The following is a 21,026-nucleotide window of genomic DNA, read 5'->3' on the forward strand; positions in this document are numbered from 1 at the left end:
GGCTTTTTGGCAACATTAGTTTTTCTTGTTGGCTCTTTTAAGTCTGAACTTGAGGTTTGTTTTAAGCACTTTCTCCTGAACCCAGATAGATAGCTGGTGCCCTTCTGTCTCCTGGAGACCCCTCTAGACCTCATGATTCCCAACTCACCCAGGCCTAGCCCCATCCTACTGGTTGGGATCATGTTGGAAAAGACTATTCTCTAGTCTTACAGAAAAATATTTTTATTATCTTTAACTATATACTAGTCAAAAGTCTAATATTCCTAACATACAAAAGTTTTTGAAAATCAGTAAGTATGTGGAAAAATCAAAAGACTCAAAATTGAGAGATGTAAACAGTCAATAAGTTTCATTTCAACTTCACTGATAACTCTTAAAAGTTAAAGTTGACTTTCTGTTATATGATTTTTGCCTATCAAATTAGCAAAGAATCAAAAAACATTGGCAATACTAGCCCTCTCTATTCCTTAAACATGCCGAACTTGTTTCCACTTCACTGGCTTTGCTTTCAGTCCTTTGCCTGGAGTGCTTTTCTTTTTCATCATTTAGTTCTTTGCTTAAAGATTACATCCTCAGGTGTTCCAGACCACACTAGCCAAGTATATTCCCCTGCCCCCTAGCCCTGTCCCTGTACTCTGCAGGAATCATGGTTACTTGATTTTTGAATGTCTCTTCGCCATCAGCCATCAAAAAAAAAAAAAGAAAGAAAGAAAGAAATCTTGGGGCACCTGGGTGGCTCAATCAGTTAAGTGCCTGCCTTCCCCTCGGGTCATGATTCCGGGGTCCTGGGATCAAGCCCCACATCGGGCTCCCTGCTCAGCAGGGAGCCTGCTACTCCCTCTCCCTCTGCCTGCAGCTCCCTCTGCTTGTGCTCTCTATCTCACTTGCGCTCATTCTCTCTCAATTAAATAAATAAAAATCTTAAAAAAAAAAAAAAAAAAGAATGTCTCTTCACCAGAATGTGAGCTCTCTGCGGGCAGGGACCTCATCAGTTATGGTCAGTGGCATATTCAGCTCTTCTGTTGACCTGTGTGTCCTTGGGCAAAACTCCTTTCTGAATCTCCCATTTCCTCATTGTAAAATGGAGATCCTACTAACCACGGAAGGTTCAGATGAGAGAGGTGTCTGAAAACATTCATCCCAATATCTGACCTGTAGCAGGTACTGAGCAGGTTAATGTATAAATTGTATATCCTCCCTTTCTTGGTGTGTGTTTTCTTTAAGCAGCCAGGTCTTGGTCACGGGTTCTCATTAAACGTAGGATCACCTAAACCCTAGCTCTTGTTTACCCTGGGTATTGTAAGGCTATGTACCCCCTCCTATACTTGAAAAGGTTGATTTTTGTAAAACATGGTTGTAAAAATGCTTTTTATTTGTTCCTTAAGTATTTACTGAGCCTATACTATGCCGGGTAGTGGGGCTATAAAGTTGAGGTCCTTGTTCCTGGGGTGTTTTGGGTCTAGAGGAGCACAGATAGTTACATTCCATTGTGGTAAGTGCTGTGAAGGCAGGGTGCCAAGGGTACCTAAAAGAGGGACAGAAGAGGGAAGAAGGTCTCCCACAGAAGGCTCATGAGCTGAATCCAAAGAGTTGCAAGTTAGTTACATCAAGCAGTGACTGAGGGAGAGAAGGTTGCTTCCTTCAGAGGGAGTGGCACATGTCTGGGCCCAGGCTCAGGCGGGCTGGTCTTGCCCCCTGCAGTCTGTGCTCCACACAGCAACCAGAGCCATTGTTTTGAAACATCAGATCTTGTCACTCCTCTCCTCAAAACCTGCTAGTGGCTCCCCATATCATCCCCATTAAAAATCAAAGTCATTGCTGTGGTCTACCAAACCCACTGAAATCTAGTCTGACCCAGGCTCCCTCTCTCATCTGCCCGCTGCGGCTCACTGCACTTCAGCCACACTGGTTCCTGTGAGCCCTGGAACATGCTACCTCAGGGCTCTTGTACTTGCTCTTCATGCTGTCTGGAACACTCTCCTTAGAAATCCACATTAGTTCCCTCATTTTCTTCACTCAGATCTCTACTCAGCTCTCACCTTGATGAGGCCTTCTCTGACCACCTTATTTAAAATTGCCTGCCTGGGTGGCTCAGTTGGTTGGGCAGCTGCCTTTGGCTCAGGTCATGGTCTCAGGGTCCTGGGATTGAATCCCACGTCAGGCTCCTGCTCAGCATGGAGTCTGCTTCTCCCTCTGCCCCTCCCCCAACTTGTGTTTTTTCTCTCTCTCTCTCAAATAAACAAAATAAAATCTTAAAAAAAATGCCATCAACCCCTGCATTCCAGATCCCCTCCCTACTATATCCGATATATCCGACACTATATTTTACTTGTTTTTTTTTTTTTTTTTTTTTTAATGTCTGCCCCTTCCAAGGGTTTTTGTTAGATTTTGTTCATTATATCATCCCCAGGCCTAAAACAATGTCTGGCACATTGTTTTCTGGTACCCATATACCTGAAGTAGGGCTGAAGTGAATAGCAGTTATGAAGTATTCATCTTTTTCATTTCAGCCCCACTTTCGAACCTCCAGGGGATATTTCAGACCTCTATTCTGACACCTTTGATTTTAGCTTTCTTTCCCTTCTCTAGGTTGATTGCACATTGACTGAGCTGTCAATGCTGAGCATGTCAGAGCTCTACAGTCCTCATATTAGAGATCTCTTTCTTGGATACACAGAGAAGGGTTAAAAAAAAGTTTGGGTTTGGTGGTTTGTTGTTGGTTTTCTTTTTTCTTTCTTTTTCTTTTTTTTAGTTTATTTAAGAGAGAGAGCACGAGTTGGGGGAGAGGGAGAAAATCTCAAGCAGAGTGCACGGAGTGCAGAGCCTGATGTGGGAGGGACTCAATCTCATGACCCTGAGATCATGACCTGAACCGAAACCAAGAGTCGGACACTTAACCAATTGAGCTACCCAGGCACCCCAAAAAATGTTTTTAAGTAGAAACAGTATAATGGAGTAAAAAGACGCTGTTTAAAAAAAAAAGAAAACCTTATCTATAATTCCCTGCTCTCAATGTGGCTTTTATTTTTTTCAGAGCCCTAGCTTGCTTGTTTTCATGTGCCCTCATCAGGCACTTTATTGTTGCATTTAGCTGTTTTCACTTAATGTTATATCGTAAACTTTTTGTAGTGATATAAATATTCTGATTACCGTTGTTAATGTGTGTATTATATTCCTGTGAACAGACATGCTATAATATAATTGGCTTTTTTCCTAATTATTGGGCATTTTTGGCTCTTTCTCTTTTTTGCAACTGCAGGTGTCACAGCGGCAGACATCTTGCTGTTTTCTTCTTTTAAGTTATTTCCTTAGGATGAGTTTCGGGAAAGTTACCAGGTCAGATTGAGTACTGTGTAATATTGGCCACTATTGTACTTTACCCCTCCTCCCCAGAACAGCACTTAATAGGAGCTCACTGAAAGTCTTGAATGAATTATGACCTCATACATGCATGAACCACTGTATTGTACTCATGTCCACAGAGCTAACCCTGTCCTTTTACTCAGGCTCCAGATTTATGAGGTGTCAGGCTATTTGCCATCTCGTAGGAGGAACTTGTTTGCTCTTCTCTCCAGCATTTGAGTATTCTTATATCATTGGGGACTGGGTGGTAGTGATTGGATTGTCAGCCTTGTTCCTACTAGAAAAACAATAATTCATTGTGCTCTCTCCATCACTGTTTAGAAGCTCCTCCCCTGCAGGCCAACTCATTAGCCCTTGGGGGTGGGGAACCACTTTCTTTAGGTGGATGGCGTCTGTTTTCAACATAGCCTGACTCAGCCTTTGAGTAGCTTCTGCCTGGATTCTGGACTGGTCTGGAAGGGGCCTCCTAAGAACAAGCACACTTTAAGGCCAGTTTCCATCCACAGATTTGGCTTAGTTCAGTTAAGCAGTTGTTTACTGAGCACCTGTTCTACAGAGCATTATAGAAACAAGTAAACCAGTATCTAATGCATTCCTAGAGAGACAGTCAAGAGTTTGGGGAGTCAGAAGTGGGCAAAGACTCCAGAGTTGGGGGATCAGTAAAGGCTTCGTGGAAGAGGTATGTCTTAGATGGCCTAGAAGAATTTACTGGATTTCCTTGTTAGGGTAAAAAAGATGTAGAGATAGGGAGGTATAGGCATGGAGATGGAGAGTTGAAGGAAGGGTAAAAGAGATGGGAGTGATAATAATATAGAAGGCCTGGCATGATAGGGTGAGCTCCCAAATGCCATGTGCTAGTTTCTGGAGAATCAAGATTAATGAGCCCCTTCCCCGGGCACATTTCCCTGTGGCTGTGTGCCGTGTGTCACACTGTCTCAGATGCTAGCTTACTAAGTCACTGAATTTATCCTCATGGAGTCATTTTTCTTCCTTTGGAATATTTTCATTTGTGCTGTTTGGGCCACAAATGACAACTTAGTCTCCTTCCTATTAGACACCACTGTTAGGGTTTTTTCAAATCATCAGAATCTGGTCTCCCAAGTGTCCCAAATATGTGAGTCATGGATGTGTCTATACTCCCAAAAAAGGTATTTATGTTCTGCTCCCAAATAGCTAAGCAGGGAGAGGTAATAGTGCCTAGTGGGCAAAGAGCCAGGAGTAGCCACGCCCCATGCTGGGGTTTGTGAGCAGATGGTTTAAGCCCTGTGGATGGCCCAGGGACCACTCCAAACAGGCCTGGGGAGCTTTGAGGAGGTGCCATGTGCCTGGATGTCACTTGTTTGTTATTGGAAGACAAATGTGTGATTAATCTGCCGGGAGTATGAGGAAGTCAGTCCGGTCTTCCTGACCCCTCCTAACCTGGGTCTTGTTCTCTCTGGCAGGCAGAGGTGGAGGAGACACTGAAGCGACTTCAGAGCCAGAAGGGAGTACAGGGCATCATCGTGGTGAACACAGAAGGTACACCCTCCCTTTGGCCATGACCTGCTCACAGGCAGGCCCCAAGAAAACAGCCCAAACACAGCATGACACTGTTTACTAAGCCCTTTCATATACAGGATCTAATTTTTACCCTTTTTTAAGCACTTCCAGTGTCCTAGCACTATTGTTGGAATTCCAAAGTTTAAAAGAGGAAAAATTCACTCAATCCCACTGCCCTGATAGATGATACTTTTTACTATGCCATGCTTTTTAGCCCTTGCCCAGGTACATCTTCTCTTGGTCATAATTATAATTGTTACTCTTTTTCATATGTTTACTCATGAGCTTGTTTTTTGGCTTTTTTTCTTCATGATTTACATAAGCAAAATTTTTAACTGCCAGTACGATGTTTATCCACCATCCACCATTTATATGGTTTCTACTTTTATTTTTAAGTAAACTCTACCCCTAGTGTGGGGCTCAAACCCACAACCCTGAGATCAAGAGCTGCACAATCTACCCACGAGCCAGCCAGGTGCCCCTGTTTCTACTATTTTACTAGATAATACTCTGGTCAACTTCTTAATACCTATAGCTTTTCCCTCCTTTTGTGGGGCAGGCAGGGAGGGCAGAGGGAGAGGGAGAAAGAGAATCCTAAGCAGGTTCCATGCCCAGCGCTGAGCCCAGTGGGGGGCTCGATCTCACAACCCTGAGATCATGACCTCAGCTAAAATCAAGGGTCGGGTGCTTAACCGACTGAGCCACCCAGGCACCCCTCTCTCCTTTTCTATACCATTATTTCAACAACTAGAAGAGTACAGATACTAATTTTCCCAAACTGCAGTAGACATGGTGAAGAAAACGACTAACATTTATCACACACTTGTTCAGTGCCAAGCCACAGGCCAGTGCTTTACAAACATATTGTTTCATTTATTCCGTAAAGCAGCCCTGTTGTCTCCATTTTGCAGTAGAGAAGACGGAGTCTAGAAATTTAATTGATTTGCCTGCCATTATAGAACCAAGATTTCATGCCAAGTCTGTCTGAATGCACTTGTGCTCTCTCTCCCACACTGTACTGTGAAGGAACAGAGAGTAGCTGCTGGTCTGTAGCCCAGGCCATGCCCAGGGTCACCCAGCTGGGCTCCCCCGTTCTCTAGTGCAGTGCATTTAGTCAACTGATTTGTTCGCGACTCCTTGAGAGCTCTGTGTGTATGTGTTGTCATTCTAACCCTTGTTTTTAGAAAGGCAGAATTCTCAATAATGCCTACTTAAATAGAGCAGAATGAAAGTCATCAAGGGTGAAAAAGTAGAAGTGGCATGTCCTTAGTTAGAATGTTATTTTCCAAGTTGTTAGACCCTGGCCAGCCCAGAACTAGGCAGCGCATAGCACGTGCTCCGCAGCTTTGTCAAACTCTAATTATACCATGTGGTCAAAGCAGGCAGCAGGTTGGGTCTCTTCGGACACTGTGGAGGCAGGAGCAGATTCCAGCTCAGGTCTGCCACTGCTCAGCTGGAGGGCCTGGGGCTTCCTCTTCCCTTCTTCAGACCTCAGCTGCCGTAAGTGGAGTGGTTGATCCAGGCAGTCTCTTTTGGCTGCTTCTTACTCCGAGATCTGAAAGACTATTTGTATATCTCCCCAGAGAGACTGTCTTAGACTGGACATTTTTTGACCTCAGATGGGGAGGGAGCAGCTCCTGGGGTTATTTCCCAAATGGGGAGGGAATAGGCCTCCATCAGTATTTGCAAGCCACAGCCTTCAGTTTTGCTTTAAAACTGCCCCCAAACTTGAGCTTTTTCATTGGGAGAATATAGCACCAAATGCTTACCTTCTGGATACTAACGGGCACTTCTTTTTCATATACTAATGTGGCAGTATTGCCCAGTGGCTAAGAATATAGAATGTGGAACCAGACTGCCTAGGTTTGAATCCTGGCTCTACTTAATTTTTATCAGCAGTGTGATCTTAGGCTAGTCACTTAACCTCTCTGTTCCAGCTTCCTCATCTGTAAAACGTGGATAATTATACTACCTTCCTTTAAGGGAAGCTTTTAGAACAGTACCTGATGTATGGTAACTGCCATATAAATGCTAAAATTATTGCATGTATTTATTTATTTTTAATTTGTGTCCCATCTACAGAGCTCCCACTTTAGTCTCACATTTCACACCATGACCCTGCAAGGCAGGGGTTTTGCCCATTTTTCAGATGAGAAACCCAGAGCTGAGAGAAATTAGGTGACCTGTTCAAGGTCACCCAGCTGTGGATGGAGGTGGTCAGAACTCACTGCTCTATAGGGCCTTTAAGCTCTCTGGAAGCTTCCATGAAGGATGATTAGTTAGGGATTCCTATTATCCCATCTAGGGCTTTCCTACCCCCATGATTCAGCTCAGCTGCCTTTTCCTGCAGGATGCATTTCCCGACCACCCCAGCCCAGAGTGATTGCTTTTGCCCCTGAACTAATGACACACCCTTATCCCAGTCACTTACCAGCCATCTGCCACTGCCTTTGACATCTTTGCCTTGGCCAAATTTAAATGATGTTTCATAGTAAAAGTGTGAATTTAAATGGAATTACCAAGAACTTAAGGAATATTCCATTCCATTTGTACCTCTTCAGACCCCCTGCCATCTTCTGCTGCTACCCACACAGGGCAACATAAAAGACTCAAATGTGTAAGCTTTATGAGGGCAGAGATTTGTCTCTTGTGTTCATTGCTGTATCCCCAGCACCTAGAACAATGTTGACACGTAGTTGGTGCTTAATAAATACAGTAGACCCCCCTTATCCATGGGGCATACATTCCAAAGCCTTCAGTGAATGCCTGAAACCAGGATAGTACCCAACCCTATGTATACTATGGTTTTTTCTATACGTACATACTTATGATAAAGTTAAATTTATAAATAAGGCATAGTAAGAGATTAACAACAATAACTAGTAATAAAACAATAGTGACAGTATACTATATTATGTGAATGTTGTCTCTCAAAATACCTTGTTATACAGTATTCACCCTTCTTGTAATGATGTGAGATCATAAAATTGCCTACATGATGAAGTGAAGTCAGGTGAATGACACAGACATTGTGAGGCAATATTAGGCTCCTGTTGACCTGATCAGGAGGATCATCTGCTTCCAGACCAGAGTTGATGCGGGTAACTGAAACCATGGAAAGTGAAACCACAGATAAGGCGGGGGGCTACTGCCTCTGTTAAATATTGTTAATGTTTTTTATTGTTGATTGATGAAGCTGGGTTTGGTGGGAGGACCTGGCTATTCAACCTTGGTCTTGACAGATCTGAGCCCCAAGTTAGAAATCGTGCTCCCTCATGACCAGCTACTTCTGCAGGCTGCACAGTCCCCATTTGTGAAGGCAGAAGCTTAGAGTAGGCGACCTAATCATTTGGCTATCTTTGTGGTGTCTCCAGCTCTGACATCCTGTGAATCTGGACTTGATCTCTTGTCCTTATTTGAAATCCTCCCCAGTTTTGGTCCCTGTCCCGCCTTCTTACTACCTCTACATTTTCTTTTGTTTTTAAAGTGAGCCAACAAGTGGTTAGCTTCTTGTCTCCTTTATACACATCTCACTTAGTAGAAATGTGATCAAACTCATGACAGTATTCGAACTGCTGAAGGAGCCCTTGAGAGCACTCATTTATGGTCTGCAATAAATGCTTAGTGAAGTCTCTTTAAGGACAATGGTGAGCAAATCAGACCTGGTCCTGCTCACTTCCATAATGGTGTGATATCAAACTCCAGAGGAAACTGCTCTGAAGGAAAATTGTATGGGATCGGTAGAATGGAGGCATTGACCACATCTGGAGGTGGGTAGATCCACCAGAAAATGGACACCTGAGGAATCAGTGGGAATTATGAGAGAATGGGGAAGGAAGGAAAGTTCCAGGCAGAGGGACTGAGAGAAGATGGCCTTATGGTATATAAGAAGAGAAGGTCGGGGCGCCCGGGTGGCTCAGTTGGTTAAGCGACTGCCTTCGGCTCGGGTCGTGATCCTGGAGTCCCGGGATCGAGTCCCGCATCGGGCTCCCTGCTCGGCGGGGAGTCTGCTTCTCCCTCTGACCCTCCCCCCTCTCATGTGCTTGCTCTCTCTCATTCTCTCTCTCTCAAATAAATAAATAAAATCTTTAAAAAAAAAAAAAAAAGAAGAAGAAGAAAAGGTCAAGAGTTTTGATCATCCAAACTTCTCCAGGCCTTGAGGTTGGCCCCTCAAGTTACCTGGGGGATGGGATTTATTGTGTAGTGATGTTGATAACAAGCCAACATTACATTTGTACTCTTGCTAAACATTTTTAAATGAATTAGCCATATTTAATCCTCACAGCACAAGCATTATTTTACAGATGAAGAAACGGAAGCTTGAGAGGTTAAATCACTTGTGTAAGGCCACATAGCCATGAAGGGGTAGAGCCAGGGTATAAGTCCAGGTCATCAGATTTCAGAGTTCCTCCTCAGTCATCACCCCAGCTGCTCATACTGCCATCCTTAGGAAGATTCTGCTATGGAGTGGGGCCTGGTGGGCACATTGTCACCACCCAGGACCCAATAGCAACCCTAATGATCTAGTCCTCTTGTCCCTTGAAGGCAAGTGATCACTACAGTCTGTCCTCATGACCTCACTTGGCTCAAAACAGCCTTTCTGACCCAGCTGCTTCTCTTGCTATTATGTCCTCTTCTGCCTACTCTCATGTTCCTGTGCTTTAAGAAGACAAGATTGGGCCAGCTTCTTGCCACCTGTGAGTAGGCCTGAGGGTAATTGCCTTTGGCCAGTCCTTAAGCTGGTCGCTTGTGGGCCAGACCAGCAGGGTCATGGGCCCCCAAATCTAGCCACTTATGTGTGAGCAGCCATTTTTGCCACATTCATCACAACTGCCTGTCCGCTGTGGGCACTTAAGTCTTCCTCAGTGGAGCCTTCTGCTGATATGTCTTGGTGATTCATAGGCACCTGATGATTCGGTTGTGTCCTGAGGTGGCTCAAGCTGAGCCCCATTTTTCACCTCCATGATGATAGGCACTGACCAGTAAGGGAGGTCCATTTTAATAGTTCATTGCAAGGAAACAATCTTCAAAACAGAAAAGGCTTGGTACACAATGGTGTTCACTGCATGGTAATTAAGTAAAAAAATCCAGCCTATGTACCAACAATAAAGGAGTGATTAATTCTGTGGAATGGCCAGTTGTGGGCTCTTTGAAAGCAATAGCGATGCTGTTTACAAGTCTATATGCAGACAGAGAAACACGCTTTAATTCGAGGGGCACCAACATGTGTATAGACATGTGTTTACAGCTGGGCCCTAAGCCTCCCTTGGTGGGAACTGGAGCAAAGCACTAGTGATGGTAATGTCTTGGCATAGGCTGACCTTTTTTTCTTCTTCCTACTTCTCAGTATTTACAAATTCACAAGAGCTGTCCTCTTTGTTCAGGTTCTAAGTGTTCTGAATGATAGTCTCTTCTTTTATTGCTGGAAACCAGTGAAGACAGTGTGGCCTGTGGAAGGAGCCCAGCAGTGGAGCCAACAGGCCTGCATTTGAATCCTAGCCCCACTGCTTCTGTGCTGTGTGAAGGCTCAGAGCTTCTGTTGCCTCATTGGCGAGTGAAGATGGTGATTCCACCGCCAGCATAATTCCGGGGACTGGTGCTGCCATACTTAAAGTGCTCAGCACTGTGCCTGTCAAGTCCTCAGTAAATAGTGGCATTGACTGTTAACTGCTAGTCCGCTCTTGAATTAAGGGTGTGGGGTTGGGATTTGGGCAGAAAGGGGCTCCAACTTCCTACTCAGTCCCTGCTCTCCCCTCAGGCATTCCCATCAAGAGCACCATGGACAATCCCACCACCACACAGTATGCCAACCTCATGCACAACTTCATCTTGAAGGCTCGGAGCACGGTGCGTGAAATCGACCCCCAGAATGACCTCACCTTCCTGCGAATTCGCTCCAAGAAAAATGAAATTATGGTTGCACCAGGTAAGAGGTCTTCCACATTCCCACTTGGGAGCAAACTGTCACAGCATATTCTGGATAGCTTATCAGGAATACTTGGCACATTAGTGTCCCCATAGGTGCCATTGCAAGGCCTGAAGAATTGAAGGTACAGAGTTGATTGCCTCACTGCCTAGCCAGTCTCTGGCTGGTATCCCCAACAAATACTTATTCACTGTGACTCTAGGCCAGACCCTGTACTAGGGTTTAGGCCACAGAGGGGAATCATGGTCTCACGGAACATAGAGAAGGTGTGATTAGGTCTTCCCAGAAGAGGGGACATTTGAGCTGAATCTAGAAGGCACAGGAAAGAGTGTAAGCAAGTTGAAGGGGTGGGAAAGCTATGTTTGAAAGAAAAAGAGCTCAGTAATTTGAAACCAAAGCACAAGACAAAAATATCATATGGTCGTTTTATCCTTGAAAAAATGTTAAATTGCCCACTTCTAAAGTATAGTCCTGTCTCTCTGGGCCCCATATGGCCAGTTTTTCCTCCAGTGTTGGAACAGATTGCTGCTTTTATTTCTCATGCAGTGCTTGGCCTGCATTTAAGAGCTGTGTAGTACAAACTATACCTGTCTTTAGATCTTAGGATCATTTGCAGGATGATGAAATGCGCCTCCTGGGAGGAGCCCACAAGGACTGGCACCACAGGAGGGAACATCAGGGCTACCTGTCCTGGCCTGCATCACCTCACTCACAGACTGGAGTAGTGGACAGATTAATTGTCCAGGACTATTTTTATATTATTATTTCTGTTCCTTCCTCTCTCTTTTTTGGCTGTGCCACACAGTTAAGTGTGCACGTGATGATGCAGGTAGGCTGCAGTGCAGCTTGTCTAGGCCATCAGAATATGTGTAGGAAAGAATGAGAGGTGAGATGTTTGGTCCATTTTTGAAGAGGCATCAGACACCAAACTTACCTGTGTGGACTTGACCCTGTGGTGGTTTTTAAGGCAAGAGGTGATATGATTGTGATTGGGACCTGGATGAAGGAGGGCCATAGGGAGGCTCTGGAAATTGAATGTCTTTGGGCTTGGCAACACAGATGATGAGGAAGCTGGTTGCAGAATTCTGGGGTAATCTGATGGGTTAACCACCCCAGTAGCAGGGCAGTGTTGATTCTCTTCTCAGGCTTGTTCTGGCCCATTCGGGTTGCTTAGAAGGATACAAAGGGAGAACCATTGACCCAGTCACAGGGGCTCACAATCTCCCTGGGACACTTCCTAGAGGGGTAGGGACAGAGCAGGTTGGTCACAGAGAAGAACATAGGATAATTCAGAGGCATTTATTCCAAAAACATGCTGTATGGTGTTTATCAGTTTAATCACTGTTTGATGCATCACTTACCAACCCATTATGATGCCTCTGGTTCTGTGAGGAATACCAGATTGCAGCAGACAAAATCTGTTTTCCCAGCTTTATCTCTTTTGAGTGTGACCTTAAGTCACGGAATATCTCTGAACCACTATTTCCATGTCTATAAACTGTCAAGTAAGGTACTATACTGCTCTGGTCTCCTGAGACACCCCATCTGATTGAGTGGGTTGGCTCTGAGTGGGCTAGAAAGACTGGGAAATATTTGAACTCAAATCCCTCCTAAGACTCATGTTGTATGGCTACACAAACCTCCACTTCCCTAAAAGTTAGGCTAGGAATGGTCCCTCTGTTGACCCTGCATGTCAGAGCCCTGCATGTCAGAGCAGACTTTGTGCCCACAGGAAGGCACACATTGTGAGGCAAGGACAAATGATGTGATTCCCAAATTAGATTCTCCATGGACAGCTTTCTCTTTAAGCTTAAAGCTTCCAAGAACGTCTCCTCTAGAACGGCAGAGTCATCTGTATGTTCCTGACTGTCCATTCTCACCTTGACAGCAAAGGCATCTCCAGCTTGCCCTTGAGGACCCACAGGCATTCACAGTTAATGGGTGTTGTTGGTGCTTGAGTCCAGGGTTGGCAACTCCCAAGTTAGAGGTTCTCCTTGGAGTTCACAGGCCCAGAAGCCCCTCAGGTTTGTCAGTGGAGGTGAGGATGGAATGGCTGGACTCCTTCTGAGCGACACACAGAGGCCTGCAGGGAGGGCCTGCACACCCTCTCACTCTTGCTCGCTCACTCTGTCTTGCACTCACGCTCCCACAGTGCCACACACACACATTCTCTTGTGCTGGAGAGCTGTGTGACTTTTTGAGGTTGCCTTCAACAGGGTGAGTGTTCCTTCTGAACACCCTCACCACTTCTCCAGCCATTCTGCTGCCTTCTAGAGCTTCAAGAGACTCCACCTTCTCTCCCTGGGCCCTCACACGTGCCATCCTGCTGCTGGCAGCGCTCCATCTTGCCTTTTTCATTTAGCCAACCAGCCTGCTCATCTGCATTTTTAAGTCTCCCCGCCTGACAGTTCTAAGAAGACAGATTTGTAAGCACATAGTAAGCATTTAACAAATAGTTGATGAGTAAATATATGAATGATTTCCCTAAATCTCCCTCCATTGCTGACCCTGCACTGTGGGAGTAAGAGGTGGGGTGAGCTGTGGGGATGGGGGTCAGGAATGTCTGTGGGACGGGGCGCCTGGGTGGCTCAGTTGGTTAAGTGACTGCCTTTGGCTCAGGTCATGATCCTGGAGTCCTGGGATCGAGTCCCGCATCGGGCTCCCTGCTCGGCAGGGAGTCTGCTTCTCCCTCTGACCCTCTTCCCTCTCGTGCTCTCTGTCTCTCATTCTCTCTCTCAAATAAATAAATAAAAATAAAATCTTTAAAAAAAAAAAAAAAAGGAATGTCTGTGGGACATGGTATTTAAGATGAAAACCAATGATTTGACACCTTGACTCACGCACTTTGATATGGCAAAATATATATATAGGATTTTGGTGCCAGAACTCTTGTGGGCCGGAGCCACTGACAAGAGCCTCTGAAGCATTAGGACTAGATTGCCTTAGGTTTCCACAGAGCACAAGCCCCATGGGGATGGCCCCCAGCATAAAACAGGCCTAGTTGCTGCATGTTGAGATGGGTCCTTCTGCGACTATAATTAGCTCCCACACCATGGAAACAATTTGGAAGAGCTCTGCCCAGGAAGGAAGTCCACTGTCCCTTCCTTCCCACCTAATCATTCTGGTTGATCAAACTGAGAAGCTGCTTCCCAGACCACAAATAACAACAGGTAGTTTCCGATAGTTTAGTCCTCCATATGTGTGCCAGATTTCACCCCATCCTGGCCCAGAATAGCCCATGCAAAAAGACGTTTTAAGGTAGACTTTTGGTTTTCATTTATTAACCTCATTAATATAAGGCCAAGTTAATGTAGCATAATCAAGCTTTAACACTGCTTCCCACAAAGCACTTGGAATGATATTATTGAATTTAGAGCTTGATATTTGGAAGAAAAGACACTATATTGCTAATTTTGTCTGTTTCTATTGGTGGCTTGTTAATTATTTCTATTTTTATTTGTAAGTGATTTTAATTTGTACAGATTGCTTAGCCATGAAACTCTTAGTCTTATAAAATCTGTTTCTGCCAATCTGCAACAGCCTGTCATCGTGGGAAGAAGCAAACTTTAGGTTTGAATCAGCACACACAAAGCAGACAAGGCCAAGGTCCTGCCATTTCTCCCCTCTTCAACAGAGGGCAGACCAGAGGCATGCAGAGCATCTGGGTCAAACCCAGCTAGCTACCCCACACTGAGTTTTTGCCTTGGCTTGGGCAAGTCATTTAACTCCCAGGGCGTCAGTGAAGTGGAAAACACTAGTGTCTGTCTCATAGAGTGATTGATTGAGGTACCGTATGAGAAGCAGTTGGCCCAGGACTGGGCACATGGAAGCCTTGATAAATATTTTGGTTTAAATGGGCAAAGTTGAAATGCCCTGCTTCTCCAGTTTCTTCTAAAATAAAATGAAGAGCAACCTTAACCTAGTGGTTGTTCCAGAACCTGCAGCATTAGCATTACCTGGGAACTTGTTAAAAATGCAAATTCTTTTAACTATACTGGAATTAAAATTAAAAACTTGATTAGGGGCCCCTGGTTGGCTCAGTAAGAGGAGCATGTGACTCTTGAACTCGGGGCTGTGAGTTTGAGCCCCACGTTGGGTGTAGCGAGAAGTAAGTAAGTAAATAAATAAATAAACAAAACTTTAAAGAAATAAATACAAATTTAAAAATAAAAACTTAGGGGCACCTGGGTGGCTCAGTTGGTTAGGCGACCGCCTTCGGCTCAGGTCATGATCCTGGGGTCCTGGGATCGAGTCCCACATCAGGCTTCCTTTGCTCTGCGGGGAACCTGCTTCTCTCTCTGCCTCTGCCTGCCACTCCCCCTGCTTGTGCTCTCTCTCTCTGTCAAATAAAGAAATAAAATCTTTTAAAAAAATAATTTAAAAAAATAATAAAAAAATAAAAACTTAATTTAAAAAATGCAAATTCTTGGGCCCCACTCCAGACCTACTGAATCCAAAGGGCTAGGGGTGGGGCCCAGTAGTGTTTGTTTTGAGCCCAGCCCTCCAGGTAATTCATGTGCCCTCTAGTTTGCGAACCACTGCCATAAGGAATTCATTTAAATTCTCTGAACCTGAGTTTCGTACCCAGAAAACAGGGATGATACTCCTACCTCCCTGTTGGCACCATGCCGTACCATGAAGATTAGAAAAGAGGATGTGCTGCAGGCCGTGGCTGCCAGGTGGGAGGGGCTCTGCTTTCCCAGCAGAAGCCCCCTTGGGAGACTTGCAAATTCATCTTCCGTTTTCCCGACAGTAGGAAGTAGGCTGAGCATTGATGCTTTTTATTGTTCCCCTCCCCTTTTATGGTTGGTGATTTAATGATTTAATGATTTAGTGATTTATTTTTTCATTTTTCTCTTTTGCAGATAAAGACTATTTCCTGATTGTGATTCAGAATCCAACTGAATAAGCCAGTCTCTTGGCTCCCTGCATCATTCCTTAATTTAATAGCTCCCAAGAATAATAATATTTAATCATGTCAACCAACTGGCAGGTGGAAATCACCTTAGAGCCTACTTAGACCAACCCAGTGACCAAAGTCATCAAAGTCATCCCTGTGCTGGCCAATCACCCTTGAATCCTTGGGAGGGCATTCTTTCCTCACCTCCAGATTTTGGAGCAAGAGCTTTGAGCAGCCCACACCCTACTTCCTCCTGACCTTCAGTTCATTTTGTCACCCTTGGAAAAGGCTGTTTTTCTTTAACTAAAAATAACTGAAATGCTTACCCTGCTGTGTGTCTTTAAACACTAGGTTGAAAAGGCCTCTCTGCCCCTCTGTCTTCTGGTGTAATCACATGGTCTGAAGGCTAAGCCCCGGTGCTGCCTCCGGCCCCCATGGCGGATTGAATTTGTGGTTCAGAGAGGCCTGCTTCCTACTGCGCCTGTGGCCACACTTGCTGAGTGGAGTCCGGTTTATAGTTGGTACCCTGGTTTCTGGGCCTCTCGTCCCTAGCCACTTCTCTTGTTTTGAAAGACTTTTTTTCTGCTGCTACACTACACCGGGGATAGGAAAGGAGTGATATTTGTTGAGTACCCAGAATACACCAGGTGTGTTACATACCTTGACTCATATCATCCTCACAGTACCCTGCAGACATTATTAAAGCCGTATTAAAGATGAGGAAACTGAGGTCTAGAGAATGACTTGCCCGAGGTTTCACAACTGTGTCACAGTCTCTGACTCCAAAAGCTGTTTTTTCTGCGCCTTCTTCCCAGAATTCCCCGATGATCCCCTTTACCTGAGTGAGCTCATAAACAGGTAAACGTGTGCCTTCTTTCCCTTAGACTCATGGGGGGTGAGGGGGAAGGGCTCCCAGAACGTGCCTGCTACTCTGTGAGGCTGTAGGCCACCTGTCATCCAGTAGCACTCTGGGATTTTTCCCCCAGAAACCACATGTATTTATTTATTTTTATTAGGCTTTTCTTTTTGTCTTTTTGTTTCTTTACAGAGGGAAAAGATTCAAAACTGTGTAGTATAAACCTTGAAATCCCCCTTCATTGTCCTTCATTCACCAAAAGTAACCTTTGTCTACAGTGAGTTCTTCCATCTAGCAAAAATACTTTTCTAAATTTTCCAGTGAAGTTTCCTTAATGGTATCAGGGGAGTAAAAGATGTACCCTTGGGAGCCTGGGGGTGTAGTTTATAAGGGCTCAGCAAAATTTTTTCAAAATCTCCCTTTTTAGTGAAAGATAATAGGGATTTTCCACTCCATAATATATCCATGTTTGTCTTAATATAGCAGTAGTCCTTTCAAATAATTTTCCCCAAATCTCCAAGGAAGACTGATTCTCTGGGAAAACATTGCAGGTTTGCCCTGTCCCTGTGGGCTCAGGAAGCATACCTGAGGAGAGAGGGGGGATTGTAGGACCAGAGCAAAATGACCCTGGATCAGTAATCTTTTAGAAGAAAGTGAGGTATGGTCACTGGTATCCTCTATGTTCTCAGAGGTTTCTGGAAGCTGGGATCTAAGTCTGAGGTTCCTGTGTCCTTCTGGCTTGGGTTTCTCCAAGAAGGATAATGGGGGAAGAAGGTCTGATCAACATAAATTGCCTCATGGCAAAGTCAGGTCTCCAAAGGAGGAGAGGGGCTCTGTCCCTAGGGAAGGAGGTGGTCTGGCTCCAGAGCAAGAGCTTGGAGACCAGACCTTCCTTTCTTCCCTTAGTCCTCCTCCCATGCCCTCTTACTTGCCTTAAAATTCCTAAACCTTTCCTTCAAGTTCCTAAGGAAGATTTAGGCTCAGTCTGGCTTGGTGAAAACAAGATGACTCCTGAACATACATTCTGCCTCCAAGTCCCTTGGGCAATGGGATTTCTTCACACATGGGAAGCCCACTTTGGATGCATTCCAGTTTGTGATACAATGCGTAAAACTCGCTGGACTCATCCTAAGATGTAAAAATTCAGGTTTTTAAAAGTTTCAATGATGGTAGAACACATGCAAATTCCCTAGGGTCTCTGTACTTTAACTAGCAAGTATATGGGAATATAATACCTACTAAGGTTAGAAGCTGACACCTGTCCTGGGCATGGAGGGCATGGCTTCTGGGTTTCAAAAGAACATTTTTTTTTTTAAGACTTTTATTTATTTACTTGACAGCACAAGCAGGGGGAGCCGCAGAGAGAGGGAGAGGGAGAAGCAAACTCCCCACTGAGCAAGGAGCTGGACATGGGGCTTAATCCCAGGACCCTGGGATCATGACCCGAGCCAAAGGCAGACGCCTAACCGACTGAGCCACCCAGGCACCTCTCAGAAGTACATTTGCCAATATAATATAAGGCTGCCAGCATTGTGAAAATTTTCAAACATACAGAGAAGTTGAAATAATTAAATATCCTTCATTTAATTCTACAGTTAACATTCTGCTACATTTTTTTTATCATGTAACTAACCATTCCTTCATCCATCCATCCTGTTTTTTGATATATTTCAAAGGACAGTTGAAGACAGTAGACACTCCTAAACACTTAAACATGCATATTATTAACTAGTTTACCTTTTTTGGAGGGTGGATGAAATTTATGTACAGTGAAATGCACAAATCTTAAGTGTGCCACTTCCATGACAAGTGCTTCTACCAGCCAACTGAGCCCCCTTTCAAGATCACATCACCCCAGAAAACTCGCCTGCTGCTTACCAGCCAGACTCCACCCCTATTCCCCAGAGGCAACCCCTGTTTAGATTCCCTCCAAGGTTCAGCTCCATCCATCATTCAAACATCCACCTCAGCACTTGCCAATGTGTCTGGGAATTCTCATGTTGCTCCGTAAGCTGGTATTGCCTTTCTCCAAAAATGTGTTTTTAAAACACTGCAGGAGTTACAGGGGCGCCTGGGTGACTCAGTCGGTTAAGCATCCAACTCTCGATTTCAACTCAGGTCATGATCATTTGAGCCCTGGTCAGGCTCGGCGCTCAGCAGGGAATCTACCTGAGATTCTCTCCTGTGTCCTTCCCCCTGCTTTTGCTCACATGCATGCATTCTTTCTCTCTCTCTTCAAAATAAATAAATAAATCTTTAAAACACTGCAGGGGGCTCCTGGGTGGCTCAATCGATTAAGCGTCTGCCGTCTGCCTTTGGCTCAGGTCATGTCCCAGGGTCAAGCCCCAGGTCGGACTCCCTGCTCATCAGTCTTCTCCCTCTCCCTCTGCCCATCCTTCTCATGTGCACTCTTGCTCTCTTGCTCTCTCCTCTCTCTCAAATGAATAAATAAAATCTTTGGATATAAAAAAAAACAACAACACTGTAGGAACTATAGGCTTTCTCCTCTTATGTATATTTGACTCAAACCAACTGTAATTCAGTACAACTTTTCATTGAGAATCGCAAACGAACTTTCCACACCAAATTCAGGTTCTAGTGAATTACCAGGGGAAAAAAAGAGAAATGTGGATCTCATAGATTTATTGCAGCAGGTAGAAATCATGAATTTGTCAAACAGGTCAAATCAGTAGAGCCACAATCCAATGTCAATGAACTTAAGCTGATCAATTGTATTCAGTTGCAAAAGAAAATAACAGAACACAAAATGCTAGTTCAACTGTTGTGTTAAACAAGCTCAGTTGGATCAAAAGGCAACTTTATTATGGTCTCCCACTGTCTTTAAATTTATTCTCCGGGGGGCGCCTGGGTGGCTCAGTCGTTAAGGGTCTGCCTTCGGCTCAGGTCATGATCCCAGGGTCCTGGGATCGAGCCCCGCATTGGGCTCCCTGCTCAGCGGGAAGCCTGCTTCTCCCTCCCCCACTCCCCCTGCTTGTGTTCCCTCTCTCACTGTCTCTCTGTCAAATAAATAAAATCTTTAAAAAAATAAAATATAAATAAATAAATTTATTCTCCGGGGCTTGTTCTTCCTCTGCCCCTGGATGGAATGTCTGACAAGTCCTGAGGCTTCTCTCATCACTTTTGGGTAGATGATGTGTCCGGTCCAGTGTAACAACAAAACCTTGTAACTGAATTTGGAGATGGAGACTGCCCCTTGCCCACCTTCAGCCCACTGCCAGCCTTGCCCTCCGTGGTGGGGGACGCAGGGTAGGCAGCAAGTGCTTGGCCCTGTTTCCTGACTGTGCTGTCACCTCTTTTGCCCCATGTTGCTAAGAGGGGAGTGAGATGGAGAGGAAAGTGCACACTTTACCAGTACTTTGGAACTCGGTTCTGGCTCTTGAAGCCTGACATGTTTAAAGCTGAAACATCCTTCTGGTCCATCTTTCATGAATGTTTTCAAGACCTGTCTGCTGTCCTCCTACCTGCAGGCTCCCTGCTGGCCCCTTACAACTTTCCTGTTGGCCTCTGGTTCTCAGGGTCCCCCTCTACACGCTCTGCCTCTGTCAGCTTGAGGTGAAGCAGAATCATCCACCACTTCCCTCCATGGGTGGAGACTCAAAGCATATCGACAGCTTCTAATGATCGTCCTCTAGCTTCCACCTCGTTTACAGGCTGGCTATCAGGCAGAAGTCTGGACTCACTTTGGGCCCCCTTGTGTTGCAGTCCTGCGTTGTCCCGCTCCTCTCTTAGCATGCAGCCACTAATGCCTTGGAGCTTCAGTAGGAACTGAGAGGAAAATTACTAGACTTTAACTTCCTAGTTCACAAGAAATATGTTATTAAAAACTTGCCTTAAAGGCAAGATGAAGTAGGAATTTCATGATTTTTTTAAAAAATTCTGGGTTTTATTTATTTTTATTTTTTTATTTTTTTATTTTAAGATTTTATTTATTTGAGACAGAGAGAATGAGAGAGAGAGCACATGAGAGGGGGGAGGGTCAGAGGGAGAAGCAGGCTCCTTGCTGAGCAGGGAGCCCGATGCGGGACTCGATCCAGGGACTCCAGGATCATGACCTGAGCCGAAGGCAGTCGCCTAACCAACTGAGCCACCCAGGCGCCCGTAAAAAATTCTGGGTTTTAAATACTTTGTTGACATACAAGACTTGTTTGACTTTGAAAACTTTACTAAGTTTTCAAATATATTTAGAGAAAACATGTTCTTATTATACAGTCTTTACAAAGTAGTGCTTTGTTCATTGATTCATTCAACAGTTATTTAGCGCATGCCTACCATGCACCAGGCCCCATGTCTAGACATAAAGGAACGGAAACAAGAGCTTATTTCTAGTGGAGATGAGACAACAGTTAAGAAAAACAAAACTACACTTGGGACCCATCTTGGATCAATTAAATCATAATCCCTGAGCATCATTAGTTTGTAAA

General features: G+C 44.7%; 1 protein-coding gene across 3 annotated transcripts in view; it reads left to right on the plus strand.

The window, feature by feature from the left end:
• The window catches only part of DYNLRB1 (dynein light chain roadblock-type 1), a 40,940-nt gene that overhangs the window by 3,868 nt on the left and 16,046 nt on the right, over positions 1 to 21,026 (plus strand). For 2 of the 3 annotated variants that reach the window (XR_004679462.1, XM_035006153.1), the window contains exons 2-4: positions 4,806 to 4,881; positions 10,661 to 10,828; positions 15,694 to 16,053. Coding sequence is in view for 2 of the 3 variants with exons in the window: in XM_035006153.1 (XP_034862044.1) it covers positions 4,806 to 4,881; positions 10,661 to 10,828; positions 15,694 to 15,737 (288 nt within the window). In the remaining variant the exon portion in view is untranslated. Of the gene's footprint in view, positions 1 to 4,805; positions 4,882 to 10,660; positions 10,829 to 15,693; positions 16,054 to 21,026 lie in introns of those variants that run through there. The other variant, XM_035006152.1, reaches the window with a different exon arrangement.

This window comes from Mirounga leonina, unplaced genomic scaffold, assembly GCF_011800145.1.
Source record: "Mirounga leonina isolate KUSES-001 unplaced genomic scaffold, KU_Mleo_1.0 Mir_150, whole genome shotgun sequence".
Classification (NCBI taxonomy): domain Eukaryota; kingdom Metazoa; phylum Chordata; class Mammalia; order Carnivora; family Phocidae; genus Mirounga; species Mirounga leonina.